Source organism: Cyprinodon variegatus, unplaced genomic scaffold (assembly GCF_000732505.1).
Source record: "Cyprinodon variegatus isolate N-32 unplaced genomic scaffold, C_variegatus-1.0 Scaffold443, whole genome shotgun sequence".
Lineage (NCBI taxonomy): Eukaryota > Metazoa > Chordata > Actinopteri > Cyprinodontiformes > Cyprinodontidae > Cyprinodon > Cyprinodon variegatus.
In genome coordinates this window covers 371,895-391,562 of record NW_015150896.1, presented here as the reverse complement: position 1 = coordinate 391,562, position 19,668 = coordinate 371,895, and the positions used below count along the sequence as shown (strand labels likewise).

Below are 19,668 nucleotides of genomic sequence, written 5' to 3'. Positions count from 1 at the left end.
GCGCTCATCCATTCAGTCAGGAGTAAAAGTCTGGATTTAATCTCACTTAATTCAGACTGGACCAAAAGCAGAGGATCTTTATGGATCCCTTAAACTGTTGCCTTAACAAAATATTAAAGGAGGATGAATGGGATATGAAAGATTGCATCCGGCTTTTAAACCAGATGTGCTGACTTTCAGTGATAAGTCAAGGTTCCAGAGGCTGGAGGAAGAGTGAAGAATGAGCAATTTATACTAATACATGTTTCCATATATTATGTGTTGTTTTTTTTTTGCAGAGCCACTATGAAAGAAGCCTACCCTAAATGAATAAGTTCACTATAAACACTTAGTTTTCTTGCATCTGATGCGTTTTCTGCAACACAAGCAACGCGATAGTAGTCGTCACATGTACGACTTTGCACCAAAGTCAGTAAAAGTAAAGGGATGTAACATTTATGATTTTGGTAAACAGCGCTAAATAAGTTTAAAGGAAGATCTTAAACAACAAGAGCCTCATCAACGGCAGATAAAACCCCCAAATCCTCTTTCCTCCTCCCTCTCTAACGGGATAAGTGCCCCATGCTAATCAGCTAAATGCACAGAGCTGGCCATCCTGATCAATGCTTCAATGGATCAATTGAGGAAAACAGATGGCTGCTGGTTTCTGCAGGAAGAGGTAGTGCGGGGGGGCTCTGATCCAGAGGTCTACCTTGTCTTCTTGTCCTTCTATGCAATCTGTGAGTCAAAATTGCACGGATAAGGCACTTTGCACAAAAAGCTTTCCTTCCCATCTGGGTGGGGGGGGGGAATAAAATGCAGAGCTGACACAAGCGAAGGAAAGCTGTGAAGAATCAGGTAATACGCTGTGGTGAGTTTCAGTTAATTTGTTGGCCCTCCACCTTACAAAGTGCGAGCTTTCAGGGGAACTGACTGCTGAAAAAACGAAAAACTGCACTTCTCAGTAAAGCTGTTTTTCTAAATTCTAAACTCAGCTGCTCCTGCTTTAAACCCCTTGTGTTTAAATCAGCTCAAAATCCATTCAAAAACAATTTGGCTTTCGACAAAGCTGACCCCCTACAGCTTCTTTTCTAAGCCGGTCCCAGGGCTCCAGTTAAGACCCCCCCAATGCGGTTAATGCGACAAACAGAAAGAGCAAGCTTTGTTTTATTTATCAGGGTCTTGTTTTTAATTTCACCCCGAGCTTGGCGACACGTTTCCAGGAGCTTTGTGAGCCGACCGTGACACCCATACCTGACTGGTATCGAACCAAGCGCTACATTTGTCTTCAGCTATGAATGCTAATGGGTGACCTTGTTTTTTGCAGCTGACGCCGAGGCCGAGCAGATCAAAATGCAAAGGCTGAATGAAAAAAGGGCAAAGAGAGGAAGATGAGCATCAAACTAATCAGGATGACAGGAAATTAAATAAAACAGATATGATTACACATATAATGCAACATTCACATATCTGACACCTCAATCTTTTTAATAAGCTGGATAATTTTGTTAAAAATATTAAACTATCTATATCTTGCACCCTCTGGAAGAGGATCTAAGTTGGGCAAGTTTAACACGCAGTCTCCAATAAAACAAAAAGATAAAGATAACCTAAGTAAATACAAAAAGCATTATGCAAACAGAAAGCTTTTCTTCTTTTTCTTTTACCCTCTTAAATAATAGCATTCATCCCCATTTTTTTAAAACTCTGAGTTCAATTTCAGTGGTTATACCAAAGCCTGGGTTCATCCAGACCTTAAGAATAAAGAAATAAATTCAGTAGAAACCATACGACAACACGAAGTAGGCAAATCTGAAGAGATTCAATAGGAATAGCAGAAAATCATGTGTGTCTTGTTATATATTACCTTAAAACAAGCATTTAGCATTATCCCTGAAGTCGAACATAGTGGTGGTAGTATGATGGTACGGGGTTCCTCTTATGTATTTGCATCACAAAGACCTGCTATCTTAGATAGAATTCAGCAAAATCAGCTCTAATAGAAAATCCCAGGAGGGAATGTTTAAGCATCGGTTTTTGTCCTTAAACTCGAGAGATTTTGGATTATACAGCAGGACAATAATCCCATAATACATTGAAGAGTTTACTTTATAAGATAAAATGCAATAAAGGATTTGGAGTGGCCTAGTCAAAGTATGGCATACAAACTAAATTACATCTTGTAGGGCTTCCTCAGACTGTTCATGCATATCTTACTTTAAGTTGTACCAGAATATAAACTACAATACTAGTTAAACTCTATTTAGACTGCATGAATGATCCATCTAATAACGTATCAATGTTGATATTTAGTCATTTCTGTAAAGAACTTCCTATTATTCCCTTTATTCGGTTATAAAAGCTTAAATAAACAAAAATCAACCTCTGGAAGAGAGCTAGGGAAAGGATGCACAGTCACCCACTCAATAAACATGCAAATAAGCTGCTTAATGGTTTGCATATTAATGTTTATGGAAAGCAGTAATTAATGCATGTATCATTGAGTCCAACTAATGTGATTACAGTACAAGCAGAGTGGAAATCTCTGTTTTGGATAGAGAGAGGCACAGAAATGCAATAATGGATTTCGTCTATTTAGATTTCTTCTCAGCTTTGAGACAATCCAACACGCCTCGGGCCAGCATCGGTTTGCTCAACAACATTTAAAAAGAGCCCGCTGGAAATATACAAAGTTGCTACAACCTCTGAGGAGTCTGCCATCAAAAGCCTGAACTTGTGATGTGAATACAGCAACCTTGGTTTGGTAACAGTTCTAAGCCAGAAACAGAATTCCTATTTTTTATCTTCCTCCTCCCTGCACACATCTGATTTTCCCCCACATTAGCTGCATCGACCCCGGTAGGTGGTGTCGCCTCGTAACCCTGAATGTGATCTGTTCCCTCTGTCCAGTGCCATTTTGACTCTGTGACCCCTTCATGCTTTGAAGTCCCCCTCTTTTTGAAGCACAACCCGCCCTCCCATCCCTTGGTCTGTTCCCCAAGCCCTCCTCCTGCTTGTTGCTTCTTGCGGTTTAGTGAATCGCATGCTCTCTTCTTCCTTTCTGTCCCCTCGGCACGCTCTCCCATTGCCTCCCCTGTCTACTCTGCTCTCTGTCAGTCTCTGGCTGTAATGTGGCTCTTGAGGCAGGGACATGTGGTGCAGTGCCTTGGCAGGAGAAGGAGAGAGCAAGAGGGGGAGAGATCTTGCTGCTTCTTGCTTGCCCGCTGACTGCCAAGAGACCCACATCTGTCTCTGATCACTGATCATGTGCAACAAACATACACCTACAGAAGAAATGGTTGGGCTGACTCCTGCTCCAAACAAGAGGCTTTAAAAAGAAGAGGATGGACCCAAAGGAAGCAAGGAGGTTTAAAATGTCATGTTTGGATCATGAGTCACTCCTGATCCCCTCCAAACCCACTTCATACCAACACTGGTTTAGATTTTAGATTATAAAGGCTAAAGGAACTGTTTACATCCAACCGTATGAGCAATCCGACTTTTATGGATGAGTGAGCGAACATTATGTGTCATTCTGCTGGTGGCATCACTTCTAGGCATGACGAACCCTCGGACTATCTGAGCTCTACTTCAGCAGGGCAGTAGTGATTTTTGGAATAATAGGGACATTTTGAAAATTCTCTCTCTTTCTTAAGTTTCAATGTGTTTAGATTTGGTGATGGAAAGGCTATGCAACTATTTGAAAACAACATCTAGCCCCACCTCTATTTTAACCGATGAGATTTGTTTTTATATATGTTTGGGCAAAGCACAAAGCTGTTCCTGGAAATGACATTCAGTACAAATGATTGCTTGCAGTAATGTGTGCAGATAATCTAACACTAGAAACTAAGTGGGAGCATTACTGGTGCTTTTCTTCAGACCTAAAAACCTTGAAGTGTATGTACTGTATGCCTGTTTTCAATGCTTTAAAAAAAAGTCGTGAGGTTAGAGCTCCAGGACTGAGTCTAGCCAGAGAGCTCACATCCTCCTACATCCAATCCTGACTACAACCTCCTGTCTTTATTCTATCATAGATCGGCAATGAGCGCTCAGGTTGTAGGTACAACAGGAAGCTATGCCTTCATATAGATTTGGAAAGAAAAAAGAAACAATAGGAGCTCCGGATGGATAGAAGAAGGGATTTTTCACTCAACTTTGACCATTTAAAGCACCAGATCTTTTAAGTTTGTTGCTGTAGTCTATACTAAAACATAAAGTCACAACTTGTATAGTAATATGAGGTTTTTCTACTTTTTGCAGAAAGAAATTTGATATTTGTGCATCAATTTTCTTCTAAATCCTTCTCATACTTTAAGTTGAATGAGAATCTGAGCCTTCAAACCCAAGATAAAGCTTGGTAGTGGCAGCATTATGCTGTGGGGAATAAATTTCCAGAAAAAAAGGAAATATCATAATGAGATAATGAGAACATGGATGAACTTTTTGGGGGGTATTAAACTAAAACTGACTCCAGCTGACTCAGGTCTGACCGCATCCTCATCATTTTTTGAATATTAAACTGAGAGCTGTGAGCCCCCCTGATTGAAGCCTGGAAAAAACACCGGGAGCTGCTGGGAAAGAGAGAGTTTTTCCTAATAAGGACCCTGATCCTACTATTACGCGCAGGTTCTTGACCAGCAGCCCAATCTTGGGGAAATTGCAGGTTTCGATCAAGTCCAGCCCTCACACTAAAACAGGCTTTCAAATCCTAATTGGAAGGGCGTTTTATTCTAACGAACTGTTGTTTTTATTTATTCCTGATTATCAATCGGAAGAAACCCAGGAAAAAACAAGGAGCCGTGCGGGAAGTGTCCGGAATATTCCTATCTGATGGCTTTAGAGCGCGTGGGGTGTGATTGTTTCCTTATTTTCTCATTTATCAAACCATCTCAGTTGATTAGTCTGTAAATATTTGCCTCGCCTCCCTGAAAACATAACCTCTAAAAATGTTTTATTTGATTTAACTTAGAATAAAAGATTCAGAACCGTTTGTGCATCTCATTATATTTACAAACGGGATTTTGGAACATGGCTTTTGTATTAGATCATGTTTTGTCAAATTCTTTGGAAGGGATGAAATACTAATAATAGAAATTTAAAGGTGATCTATGCGTAAAAAACAATAAGTAGCTGAAACTCACCGGTCTGTCCTCTGACTCCACATCCTAAATGGCACAGTGTTATTAAAAATCCAATCAGCGGGAAAGGAAAATCCATTTTGGATCAGGAAAAAAACAGAAAAAAGGATGAAAAATAAATAAATAAAGCGTTAATTGTCCGATGTTTCCACTTTGATGATCTCAGTGCAAGAAATGCTGAAAAGCACCAAAGCCAACATCCGTCTTGGAGGAAAAGTTCCGTAAAGTTCCGCCACAGGCTCCCCTTCCCGGGGTGTCTCCGTCCCCGCAGTCCCTGCGTATTTTACGCACACGAGGATCGCTTCTCCTGCTGCGATCTGAACCCTCCAGCAGCGACCCGATGTTCAGATGCAGCGTTTCAACAAATAAAACTAGATTCTATCAAACAGGAATAAAGAAAACTAACAGAAAAGAATCAGTCCAGTCGGACAGAGCGTTCATGCTGCACCGCTTCAGCTCCTTCCACCAGCCTGCGCTCCGCTCCGCTCCGCTCCGCTCCGTGCGTCCTGCTCCTGCCTGCCTGCGAGCTGTGTGTACAGAGTGTGTGAGTGATCGCTCTTATGAGCCGTGCAGCTATCGCGTTACAGTCACGGCGCCGGGCTCCGCCTCCACACACACACCCCCTCATCCCCCTCCTCACTACATCCACCGTTTATTGGGGGAGAGAGAGAAACAGAGAGAGCGCTGCACGCCTCCCCAAAGATCCCACTGATATGAACACTAGCACAGATGATGCCGAGATAAATCCATGTCATGGTAAAACAAGGGACCCCAACTTCTTCAGGTGCTGTTTTATCTCAGCTGGAAACGTAACATATTTCATGGAAATAGACTTTTAACTTGCTGCTCAGTGGAGCAGTGGGTAGCAAAAAGGTTCTGGGTTCGATTCCCGGCCTGGGGTCTTTCTGCATGGAGTTTGCATGTTCTCCCAGAGCATGCGTGGGTTCTCTCCGGGTACTCCGGCTTCCTCCCACAGTCTAAAAACATAATTGTTAGGTTAATTGGCTTCTCAAGTCCCCCTTAGGTGTGAGTGTGTGTGAATGGTTGTTTGTCTCTGTGTTGCCCTGTGATGGACTGGCGACCTGTCCAGGGTGTACCCCGCCTCTCACCCATAGACAGCTGGAGATAGGCACAGCGTGTACGAAGATTAAATGGAACTTGTATTTGTTTGATAAATACAAAAATATTTTGTGTGAATCGATAAATAATATTCCAGGACATTACATTTTTTTTCTTTTGTGCTTTATTGTCTATCATATTTTTTATTTTTAATGACATTTTTGGTTTATCTCCTTGTACTCTATATAAGCTACTGGAAGCAGAATTTCCCTGAAGGAGTAAAAACTTGAGTCTAAGTCTATCAATAAACCATCTTTTAGCTGTGAATGTTTCTGCTTGTCTTTATAGTTTCTTTTTTGGAAATTTAGGTTTAAACTTTGACTAGGCCATTTTGTTACATACATATAATTTGAAGCAAACGAATCTTTAGTTGGTCTGTCTGTGCTATAACGTTTACTTTGAGCAGTGCTTTTTGTTTTCTGCTTTTTACTGAAGGTAACCTCCCCACAGCATTAGGCTGCCACCACTATAGCCCGATGTACACAAACTTTTTTAAACCTTGCTTAGATCGGTCCGAGCACGGTAACCGAGATAACTGTTGAGTGTAAATGGCACACAAAACTGAACCGGACCGCACCAGACACAACTGAACCGTGCTAAACTAGTAGTAGTTAATCAGTAGGGCTCGGCACAGTTTCCAATATTCATAAAAATACAAGCTTGCCTACTGTGCCACATGATTTCCAGTGATGATTCTTCTAAGTATTGAGATTAACCTCAACGTCTGTCGCTGTAATCTGTAAGCCCTGATTAGACTATTGTTTGTCGTATCTACTTTCCAAAAGCTGACACTGTCAAGTAAACTCACCAAAAGCTGCCTTCTTTGCCTGACTGTCCACAAACAACAAAATATCACAATTATAACCAAACTTCCTGAATGTTAGGGGAGCTGCCATGTTGATTTGCTTGATTCCCTCTAGAGAGCAGTAGTACCATAGATCGCCACTAGGAGGCCAAGAACCACACTAGAGTGATGTAATCGGTCGTAAATGCTCGGCACGGTTAACCGATCCAAGTTCGGTCCGAACTCGGCACGGATCAGTTTCAGAGAGATAGGTGAAATGGGGCTTATGTGTCACTAAGAGCGCGCTTGAGATTGACAAGAAGGGATTGGGTTTTTTTGCATTAACACCAAAAAGCACACTTTTTTCGACATGTTTGCTGCATCCAGACAAGGTTTCAGTGGAACTTTTTGTGGCTTTCCTCCATCTAATTGGTCAGATTCACCCTGTTAAGCAATAGCCTAATTAGCTGCTTCTTTAATTAATGCACTCTTAGTACTCTTCACATAAATTCCTTATAACAAGACGAAATGGGGGGTATAAATGCATTCGTGAGGCATTTTCGAAAGAGTGAGAAAGGGAGGGGACATGGCACATGGTCCCCTTTCACCACGGAAAACACATCAAACAACCGAACCAATGTCGGGGCCCTCAACCCACCAGAGAGAGAGCTCACCTCAGCCCAGCCCAATCTGAGCCCTGCAATCAGCAGGCCTAAATACAGAGCGGGGAAGCCGTGTAATGACACAGTAGTGAGCCCAAAATAATCTGCTGAGAAAGGCCTCTGCAGCGGCCGGCCCATGTGCCCTGCCTGTGGCTTGTATTACCTTGTAATGTAGTGGACTGGCTGTATAATGACTGCATGTAGCCTCGCTGGCATCTTTATTTGGAACAGCTAGGTACATTCCTAATGGTCAGGACTCATGGGAATCCTTCTGAGGCAACAACTGTTTTACAGGAGCTTTTACTCTGTTCTCTCACAATGGAAGGAATCAGTCTCGATGCTTTTGTAGTATTGGAAACTGGTGTTCTTCATGTTTTTGGCACAGTGACCCCGGATGCCCTTGATAGAATTTTGTGGGACGGATCTGTGGTCAACTATACCCCCCCCCCCCCCCCCTCACCTCCTTCTTGACTAGAATCAAATGTCTGCTTTCTTGCAGCTTTAAGCCCATCTCCAGCCTAAGGATAACCCACTCTGCCTATGCTTGAATTAACCATGTTCGCCAGATTATGCGCCAGAAGTGTGTGTTCTGTCGAACGGATGTGTGTCCAGAGAGCTCTGATTAAACGCTTTTTGATGAGCAAAAGTGATCTTTGCTTAACCTCACCTCGACCCTTTCTTAGAGATAAGGAGAGACGGAGAGTAAAAACAGGCCGTGTAAAACCTTCAAGCAACAGTGGGTTACTTTCTGTTCCCCCCCTCCTTCCAGTCCCTGAGGGTCATTTGATACTCTCCTTTTCCATTTGTCAACAACCCCCCCCTTTCCCATCAGCTTTCAACCCTCAAAATATTGGGTCAACGCATGGCTAATGGAGGCCGACCTGAGAGGGAGAAATAAGGAAAGCTGTGAGCAGATTAAGCTGCTATTTACTGCAGTATTGGTACCTCAGAGTAAGCAACATACAGCCAAACTGTTCATTTTTCACATTGCAACTACATATTTAATGTTTTTTTTATAGATACAATGTAAAAAACAACCCTTAGTATTGGCTGGGATGAAATTTTTAAATATGTAACCTCATCAGTGAGGCATGCTGGCTGCAGAATGATTCTGTGGGGATTCTAGTGACTGGTTTGAATTGAAATATTTACTTTGAAAATATGTGTAGTTTTATTTATATGCAACACCTCTGCAGTAATGTAATTTTTAACATACATATCTCTGTGTCAGAGGCTGTCCCCAAACCACAGCAATGAAATCAAACCTGTAGTTTTTTTATGCTTGAAGCTCCTCTACCTTGTAGGTTTTTTTTTTTTTTTTTTTGCACAGCTCTCACCATCTGCATTCCCTCTCCTCTCTCTGGTGCAAAATAACAGCCGACAAATGGCTGTCGCGCTGTCCAAATCCTCACCTCAGCACACCTGCGCTGGGTTCACTCATGGGTGGCAGAGGGGAACACAACAGGCTCTTTCTCCCCACAGTTGTATGTTTGTGTGAGTGTGTGATGGAGAGACAGAGAGGGGAGAGAGATACCAGCCACGGCTCTATAACTGCCTCTCTTATCAGAACCTGCCGCACAGACCGACAGCATGACTGATAAGTCTCCCTCTCTTTCGTCTCCTATCACACTCTCCTCCAGTCTTTCAGCAGCTCTCGCCATCTTCTTCCTGTCACCTCCACAGAGCTGGATGGAGGTTTGATTCTGGGGTAAGCACCTTAACTCGGCACTCTTAGCACAGACACTCAATGCTTAAAGGCCTATAAGTTCCCATCAACCACCATAGATGCTGTGCACACTGATGATATCTCTAAAAGGTTAATTTATTTAAAGTATTTCATTCAAAAAGTGAACCAGATACATCTGAGTTAATTTCATGAAACAAAAATACCTAATTAGCTTTAAATCAGATTTGGACACAAAAATGCCACAAAATTAAAGGTGTTAATTTGTTTATTAGCCATTAAAACACCCCTTCAAAGGAGGGTTAGCCACAAAATATAACTGCTAAACAAGTTGTCTGATCACCAAGTACTATATCCAAGCAAGTTTATGGAAAATTAAGTGGAAGAAAAAAATGCAGTTAAGCAAAATATACCATATGTCGAAATTTTGCCAGGACACAATTCTATATTATTACTCCTCCCATACACCCTTTATACGTTTGCATAGAAATCACCAATCGATAAATATTATACACATGGGGTCATATTAATAGCATTTTCTGACGTCTAGAAGTCTAAAAATCTGACTTCCTGTTTTGATTTTTAACAATTAGAAGAGTTTGTATAGAAATGCTTAACAATAGTAGCATCCATTAAATAATCTATGTCTGGAAAATGTAAATTTTACTTCACATATTTATGTTAAATGCTAATAATTGGTTTTGTACCTAAATAATCTATTTCTTTTTTCAGTATTATAACTCAATTATAAGCATAAATAAATGCAAAAAGTGCTGTTAAAAGTAATATATATAATACTTACTTTAATGTACTTAAATTTGTATTCTGCAATATAACAGAGGTGATCAGCTCTTCTTGTTATGGTTAGGATAGCCAATATAAAAAAGGCTTTTGATCATATTTTAATAGAGAAATTCAACCCGTTTACTGAGGATGTCTGTGTAGGTTTTTCCTCATGAGACCTCAGTCATAATTTGGCATTGATGAAAGCTGCTCCGTGCTTAAGTAAATAACAGATCATCCAGAAAACCAGCTTCACAACACAAGATCTTTGCACAGAAATGTATATTAAAGATATACCATATGGTTTTTGGTATTGCAACATTCCCTGCTGTGCGTTTAATCCTTCAAATATCAAGTTTAATATTTTTTTTTTTTTATCGTCATGCTGTTCTGAGCTTGTTGCAGTGACCCAATTTTCTCCTAGAATCCCTTAAATTCATCCGATCCTTATCTCCTTAGTACATTTGCATGCATTTGCACATTGATCTTAATCTAACTTGAGATGCCTCATTTATCTACTCTTTTCTTATGTGAGGAGGAGCTCAATCCCCCACCCCCACGCACAAAATTCTTGCATCTTCTGCAATTTTTTTTTTTGAATCACCAACTGTCATTTTCATGAAAGACCACCCAAGTTATGGGCATGCCCTGGCCAGGGTAATAATTATACAGAAACCCATACTTTATGCTAGTGCTGTACCGCTTACGCAAATCTTCCTTCTTTTCCTTAGACTGTATAGGAACATCTGGTGTCTGTCTGACATCTTCCCACTCCTCCCTCCCTGTGTTTTTTTTATTTTTCTGTCTGTGTTAACTTCAGTGGCAGTAACAGCTCAATCATCCAAACACTTTCAGCTGCAGTAAGTAACAACAGTCTTGCCTGACAGAGAGGAGTCATCAAATAAAGTTCTGCAGAAACGCAGAGGGGTTTTTACTCAACAAACCAGACAGAGGTGCAAACATTTATTATCATCATGAGTCTTTCATCAAAATTAAAATAAAAAAATCTGACATGACTAAAAATTTGTTTGCCACCAGTCTAAAGAAGAATGATGCAAACATGTTTCAGTAAAGGATGATTAAGATGCAATACAATGTTAAGCCTAAAGGGGGCAGTCAACTGCATGAAGCCAAGGGAGTGAGAGGTCCAAGCTGCTAGAAGCTCATATAAAGAATGTCCTACAAATGCATCAAACAACAGGTGGTCTGTACAGTATAGTAAAGCTTTATTAAATAACTGTTCATCACAAACCAGCTCAGTATTCGGCTGCTTTAGATTCTGATGTGGGTTCTGCTCATGCTGGACTGCTGCAGAGCCACAGTGGAGTTGCAGAAACACTGTTTGTTCACTTTAATTGCAAGATGTCTGCTCTATTCCCCGGCTACCTCTTGTTTATGATACAGCATCATTATCCTCCATATGTTGCAGGATAAAAAATAAAAATAAACTGGAGATGTGTCTCTTCTTCCTTTGCTTCTCCACCAGGGCCTATTTTACTTCTGCTCTGTTTCTTTCATCTCTTTCCACTGGCCTGCTGTGTGCCTTTAAAGTCACATCAAAGTGACCTTCGCCACCCTGCTACTTCCAAACCCCCCTCAACCTCCTTTTTTTTTAGTCAGGAGACACACAAACATGTTTTCCAGGCAGCAATGTAATAACTCAGTATAAAGCTAACAATAGGGATCTTTTTTCCAGGACTCATCGCTGCTTCTTGACTTAGGGAAGGTTTCTAATACCGGATAAATGGAGCCAATCTACTTATACTGCATGCAACATGGCCGATTTTACTGTTTCTCCTTTCCAGCTTGTCGTGATTTGTTTGTTTGCTCCGTCGGTGCTCATTCACATTGCAGGAATTATTGCCGCTGCGTTAGGAGGTTTAATAATCATAATAATAATAAAAACATTTTCCATGCCTTAAACACTATACACAGGCTTTATCACTCAGTCTCTAAAGGGAAGATCTGCAGTAGACAAAGCAGAGAGGAGAAACACTGGGGAACAAGTGCATGCTAATGAGAAACACTTCCTTTTTTTGGTTGCTGGGAGATAAAAGGTGCTGCACAGCTGAGAGCAACCCTTTAGTGTATGACAGCAATGCAAGCCAGACTAAGAAGAATTATTTCTTTCTTGTATGAAGTCAAGCACTTTAGTGTGAAACATGCAACTCTTACTGTTCATTTACCTCATGCATATATCCACTTTTTCTCAGCATATATTGAACATGTGATATCTAGGACATACTTTGCCTAGAGATTACATTAATGACGTTTTCTATCTTTATCAGACACATTTGAGCTATTTTTTATAAGACTAAATCTGTTATAAGTCTGCGTTTTTAAAAGACGAAGCACTCAGAAAGGCAGAACACAAATGCATGCCACACTTTTCAGATTTGCATCTGTTAAAATAATTTTTCTTTATACTGTAATAAGTTAGCGCTTAGTATTCTTCTATTAAGTGATACCCTTATGAAATACGCCACATTGTGTGAATGGTAAAAGAAAATGGTAAAAGCAAAGAAAAAAGGTAAGTGATTTCTTCAGTGTATGTGGATGATGTTTAATCAGGGCATATATTTAGATAAAACACGACAACAAGCAACGATTTCCTCAGATATTAAATGGAAAGTTTAATAAGGGGAATGTAGTGTGGGATCTGAGCAAAACAAAAAAAGAGAAAAGATTGAGTTTGACTCTATAAACTATCAGGCTTGAGACATTTTATTGCTGAAAAGGAGAAAAAACTACAGCAGTAATTTAAATTCAGTGGAAGGAGATGGGGGAAAAAAAAGTTAAGCGAGAGACAGATGGGAATAAAGAGTTGTAGAGAGGCACATAGAAGATTTGCTGTGCATCTGCTGTGGAGGAAACTGGAAGAAAAACAGGGAAAAAGAGTCAAAACAAATGGAGAGGTTCCAAGGGCGCAATTAGGCTAGAGGACGAAGTACAGGAGCAGAGGAAGACAGCGCAAAGGTTAAGATGGCTGGCCATCCAAAAAAGCAGAGGGTTTTGAGACAGGCGTCTTCCTTAATGCGGTTTTAACCCTGATGCATTCAAATTACCATTGTAATCTTATCTTTACATTTTGTGTGTGTGCGTTAGAGCGGATAACAGCTAAGCATTTGGCCCCATTAGTAAAACCTAATTGACTTACAGCCTTCAGACCACAAAGGTAACATCTGCGTTTGTCATGTAAGTGAACGCCCTGTGTCACCCATACACTCCCGTAGAAACAAACATATTTTTAAATGACATCTGGAACCAAGTGAATCCCCAAGCCAAAGACTGACCTTGATAAACGCCAAGGGATGCAATTTGGACTCTTTTCATGTCTCCTTTAACTGAAATAGTCCAGGACATGTAGAGATTCCAACAGCAAAGAAAAATTCACCCTTTTTTAATGAGTTAGCACAACCTGCCTGTTTAGCTTCATTTACTTTTTATCCAGAGAAGAACCATAGCTACTTACTAAGAGGAGCTTAACATTCGGCTCTAGTCTTTTAGAGATCTGATAAAAGCAAATAGGAGACACTTTTATTCTCATAAACAGCATTATCTTCAAAACTCCAGCTTGAGCACAAACACAATCGGGAAGACATCGCAACCCTGGAAAAATCCCACCGGATTTGGTAACAAGCTTGAAATTTTGCCTGTAATTTGGAAAAAGTTCTTGCTTTTGTTTGAAAAGATCAGAAACGGCTCAATAGGAACTGCAGTACCACAACCCCCAAAAGCTCTCTTTGAGATGTTAACTTTAGGAAAATGATAATAAACTCTTTATAGTTGCACAAAACACACTATATACCAGAAAATCAATCAAACTCCAATGAACCCCTGGACAATTCAACAAGCCAGTTGGTTGCCTCTATAATTATCTTTTTAGAATACCTTGTTAGATTTAATGAATGATAACATAACTTCAAAAAGAGTAGTTTCATTGTTTACTTTCTTAACTTCTTCATGGCATTCAGGTACCTGGTAACAAAGAACTAAATACGAGAACATGCTACACTGGAGTCATTTAAGGACTATTTTCCCTCTCTAATTAAGCATCGACTCTGAAACATGCTGCTGTGAAGCTGCTTAATGCTGACGCTTCTGTTTAAGAAGAAGATATTATGGAGGAACTCCATCATGAGTATTGCTCTCCGTTAATGGTGAGTAATGACTGTTTAGTTAAAACGCCTTTCACCTAATCTTTGTGCTGCTTTCTGTTACCGTATGCTATGACTAGCTTGATCTCTAACAGACCTTATATTACTTATACGACTATAATTAATTGTTTACGGACTTCTTTGGCTGTTCTTCTTTTTTCATTTTGAATCTAATATAGTTCCACATATGAACGAAGATGGTGCCTTTCTAGTCAGGATTTGGTGCTTAGCTGGTATAAAGGATTTTGTTTTGTAATTTTTTAGGTACATTTGGTGTTAACTGGTTTTCATCTGGTCGGTTATTGTTGGTCTTACACTACGTGGCCCCAGAATTAGCTATTTCTTTTAAGTTTGTTTATATAGAATTGAACTGAATTTCTAAAAGTAGAATGTGAGGCAGATCTTTTAGTTATCAGGCTTCTCTCCTGTGGAACCAACTACCAGTTTTAGTCCCTGAGGCAGACACCCTGTGTAATTTTAAGGGTAGCTTAAAACTTTCCTTTTTGATAAAGCTCATAGCTAAAGTGGCAAAGATTGTTCAGAGCTATCTCTATAGTTATGCTGCTATAGGCTTAGACTGCTGGAGGACATAGGGACCCATTTTCATCATTCAGCTTCATTCTATCTACGTATATTCCTGCACTCTGCAAAAATTGTTAGTTCAGTCTCTAATGTTATGATCTCTCTGCTTTTTTCGCATAGTAGTTCGTCTGGTCTGTTCCTGTTTTGGCTGTGACACCATCCTGGAGAGAAATATCAGCTATGCTGCTGCCATCAACACCTTTATTTATAGATGTTGGAGATCGGCCTGTTTTACAGGGTAGTCCAGTTTCTCTGACTGTGCTCCCAGTCGGCCTCGGCAGACGGCTGCTCACTCTGAGCCTGGTTCTGCTGGAGTTTTCTTCCTGTTAAATGGGAGTTTTTCCTCTCCACTGTCGCTACAAGCATGCTTGGTGTGAAGGATTGCCTATGAGTCGATGAGTCGATGCAATCAACTGGTTTTCCTTTGAAAAACATTAAATCAATAGAAAACATTAAATCAATTTGACTGTATGATCTGGTTGAATTGTTTCTGTAAGCTGCCTTGAGATGATATGTGTTGTGAATTGGCGCTATATAAATAAACTAAACTGAAGTGAATTACTGGACAAGTGCCTTTAGGTAAAGGTAGGTGGTTCCTTAGGAGAGTGGCACAAAAGTGGCACAAAAACTCCAAGTGTTGCAGTCAATAAAACATGTCAAGACTACATATATATATATATATATATATATATATATACACACACACAACATAATAACCACAAAGTAATCTGAGTCAAGGGAAAGGTTGATTATCTTGGGTCTGCAGAGCTTATTGAGCAGCTGATTCAGCTGTTTCAGGTTTTTTAGAAGTAGGGATGCATGTCAATGATGGAGGATGGTGTGTGTTGTCTTCTTGTATTTTAATTTTGATGCCAATCATTTCATATTACAATTTCAATTTGTAAAATACATTGACTCCAACTGAAGACACGACTCTTGTGATTCGCCTTCACTTTCAAACAGTCAGCACTTAGAAACACTAAAAAGAGGAAAACAGAATTTAAAGCCTTTTGTATTAACAGATGTCCTGCTGTGTTTTATTAAGTTACCTGCATCTGTGTGAAGGAAACTAAATGTTTAATTAATTGAGGCTATCACATGTCTGTTCAACTCACCGTTTAGTAACATGAATGGTTTCTCTCTGATTTCTGCTTCTAATCCTGCTGTAATGTTGGGTTTAGTAATAATTTACATACCGAGTCACACAGTTTGATGAAGATAGAATGTGACCATCACTTCTCAGATGTTTCTGAAAATTTGTTTGTAAAAAAATATATATGTTTAACATGTTAACAGCAACTGTGATGGACTGGCAACCTGTACAGTTCAATAGTTCAATAATATAATTGAACTTTTTCAGCATATTGAGTAATAGAAATACATAAAAAGAGAAAGCAAGTAGGGGAGGGCATTGATCTTATCATAATACAGTAGATTTATAGTCAAGATAAATATGTTGAGCTATTGTCTAAAAAAATCGAAATGATTGGTATTTAAAAGCTTCCCCCAAAAAATGAATTGTCAAAAGTGTTTGACTTTTTCCATCGGGGGATTAAAAAATTGGAAGAACATGATTAAAGGTGGTTACTTTGGGAAGTTTGGCATTTAAACCTCACTTCTTTATGTAAATGGTGTCACAAAAAAGTTTATTTTAAATCAGAGTTTGTTTTTTTTAAAGAACATTATTTTTTGATTGTGGGGCTATAATTGCTGTGTCAGTCATAGCCGTACAGTTACCTAAGAAAAACTCCAAAGAAATAACGAAGAGTTTTTATCGTTATCTCAACATTACCAAAGAACATTGGGATAAGATTTTAAGTCCATTTAATCAAGCCTAAATGCAAATAAACATATAATTCGGTTCCTGTTTAAAGTATGGCAATATGTTTTTATTTTACTTTAATTCTATAAATGGCATGTATTTCATTAAAGCGAAGGATGTTTCTGCATCTGAAGAAGTTCTAACATGAAAAAAGCTCAGCCCTTTCTGCTTTGACCTTACAATACTCTACTAACAGCCTTTTTGGTGAACCTTTGTGTGCTGGAGTGCCAGGTTACACTTCTTTTTTTAAAGCACAAAATAATAGAATCAGCAGCAGATAATTTTGCTCAAGGAACTTCTCAAAAACAATCCTGGAAACGTTTTAGGGAAATCAAAAAAGAACTGAAACCTGCTGATTGTACCTTCAAAGACAGCAGATCTCAATTTCTTTTCACATTAACATAGAAAGAAGGACAACTTCCTACTTCAGACAACTAAGAGTTCACCCACAGGACATCAAGTTGCCAAAACAATGGAGAAGTTAAGACCTTGTAAGAAGCTCCGACAGTCAGCATCTTTTTATGTATGAATCATAAAACCTTAAATTACCCTTTTGTTTTAAATGCCATAACCTTATCTTTTGTAATTAATTTAAATGACAACCTAAACCTTGATAACTTTGTGTATTTAACTCCAGGATAACAATGTTGACATAGCCGGACACTTTGTTTTAATGGGACGCCTCCAAATGAAATCTTTGGAATAGCATCTTGATTTCATTGCACACAGAATAAGAGTCCAATCAGTTTGCAGACAGGAAGAAATACAGACAGGAAAGGCAGGAATGAGGATGCGACACAGACTGCCATGGTCAAAGAGGGAAAAAAGGCTGACAGGTGAACAAGACAAACCTGAGGATCAATCATTATTTAGCCTTGGATATAGAATATCAAATGGAGGACAGGAGACGCCTCCATATCAGCCTGGTATTATTGAAAATGACTAATATATTCAGAAGAGAGAAAGTCAGAGGGAAAGAGAGATGGATGAGATATGGAATCGGATGGAGAATGACACTCAATCTTTCTGAATAGCAATCCAATAACATCTCCCGAGTTTCCTTATGGCTAATCAATCGTGCCGCAGTGCAGAAACAAATCACCATATCGCCGAGTCAATAACCGTCAGTCACGGAAATACCTTGTCTCAACCGTCAGTGTTTATCAAACTGGATCTCAGAGCAAAGATGGGGAGAAGAGTGACAACAGTATGCTAGGTATGCAGTCAGTACAGTGGCCTGGGCTGCGTGTAATTTAGATAGCGATAAGGAGGTGATAGCAAGCCGTGACCCCAGGTGAAACCAGGCTTAGCCAGAGTTAAGATGGATGATGATCTGGGCTTGGCTGAGCAAAGACAACAAACAACTTTATCAGGGAAGGAAGGGGTGGTGGAGGCAGGTCGTCTCACACCTTCATGACAAACAAGATACAGGCCTGTGGAGCTGGACATGTCTTAACGAAACTCACAATAAATCCCTGGCATTATTTACACCCACCTCCCCCGACGTCTTAATCTGGAGGCAGAACAATGCATGAACGTGACGTGCAGGGGCACCCAGGGGGCCTCACTGCATCCCAAAACAAACACGCAAACAGGGAACCCTTTTAAAGCATCAATGCTGGTTATGCAACCTGATTCTCAGGGAATGCCACAATCAACACTCATTGTTTTCTACTTAGATTAGAGTAAAACTGTAAAAACAACATAAAATAATCAAAATCAGTACAGATTTTTTAAGTTTGATTATGAGAATTAAAGCAATAGATTTAAAGTATAAAATGTTTGGTGTTTTGGAAGTTTTTAAAATGTAATGCTATTCTTTCATTAAAAACATGCTCTAAATGATATTTCACTTTATTAATGCATGTCTGAGTGATCCTCCTGAATTCATCCTGAATTCTGTTTTAGCTCCTTATCAACGTCTCCCCTTTTTATAAACTGTTTCTGGTTATTATGTGCAGTTTAGATATTTATAAGGTATTTTTGTTTGTAAATAAACTTGCAAAATGGCAGCATCTTTTCTATTTTTTATAGAAATAAAGAATAAATTAATATTATGAGATCTCAAGCTTTGTTCAGCCTTCTTAAAGAAGAGGATGATCGCGAAAAGTGGCATGATGCAGCAACACCGTAATATGGCGCACACACACAGGGATAGGAGCGTTCTAGTAGGGCTTCTGTTCATATCGATTTAGATTAATTGGTTTCATTGAATTATTTAATTTCAACCTTTTCGTTTCTAAAAACGATACTGATATTGCTGCTCTGAGTATTGACCGATACAGATTTTGCCCCGATATAATATCACCTTGAATCATACATATTTTTATTATGTATTTTATTGTGTGGAATGATAAAAAAGGCTTAAACAAGTGATCTTTGTTAAGCAGAGAACAATACTTCACATCCAGTGTGAGAACCGCTGAACTATTTCTTATTCATCAAAGAAAAACAAAATTTAAACAAAAGTGGACAGAAGCAAATTGTTTTTATGATTTTAGAGGCAATTTGCTATATTAGAACAGTCATTATTTAAATGATAATTGAATCAATTTCTGTTATCACTATTGGGTCAGGTCGCTATTGAGATTTCATTTTAAAAAATACATTTTTTTTTTTTTACCAGTGCTCTCCTTGGATTTCTATTCTATCAGAGAGACATCAGTTCATCACTTTTTGTTCTTAGATGTCGACCGGATTTGTACTACTCTAGACCGGTCTTGGGAGCCCTTTTTTATTGATATGGTCTCGTCTCCGACTGGACCGCTTACGTACATCATCTTTTCTTGGTCTCTGATTTTAACACCAGAGCTGTGAAAATATAATAGAGTTTATGTCAATATCTTTATTTTTTCTTTGATAAAATGCAATCATTCAAATCCAAGCAAATGCATACCTCATTACATACTATGTATTTTTGTTACTGTGATTATTAAACACTAAGCACATCAACAT

At 39.3% G+C, this 19,668-nt stretch overlaps 1 protein-coding gene across 1 annotated transcript in view; it reads right to left on the bottom strand.

The window, feature by feature from the left end:
• The window catches only part of nrp2 (neuropilin 2), a 74,881-nt gene extending 69,253 nt beyond the window's left edge, over positions 1-5,628 (bottom strand). Inside the window, exon 1 of the mRNA XM_015388949.1 lies at positions 5,124-5,628. Coding sequence (XP_015244435.1) covers positions 5,124-5,199 — 76 coding nt within the window. The 5' untranslated portion in view covers positions 5,200-5,628. The remainder of the gene's footprint in view (positions 1-5,123) is intronic.
• Between the last annotated feature and the right edge of the window lie 14,040 nt (positions 5,629-19,668).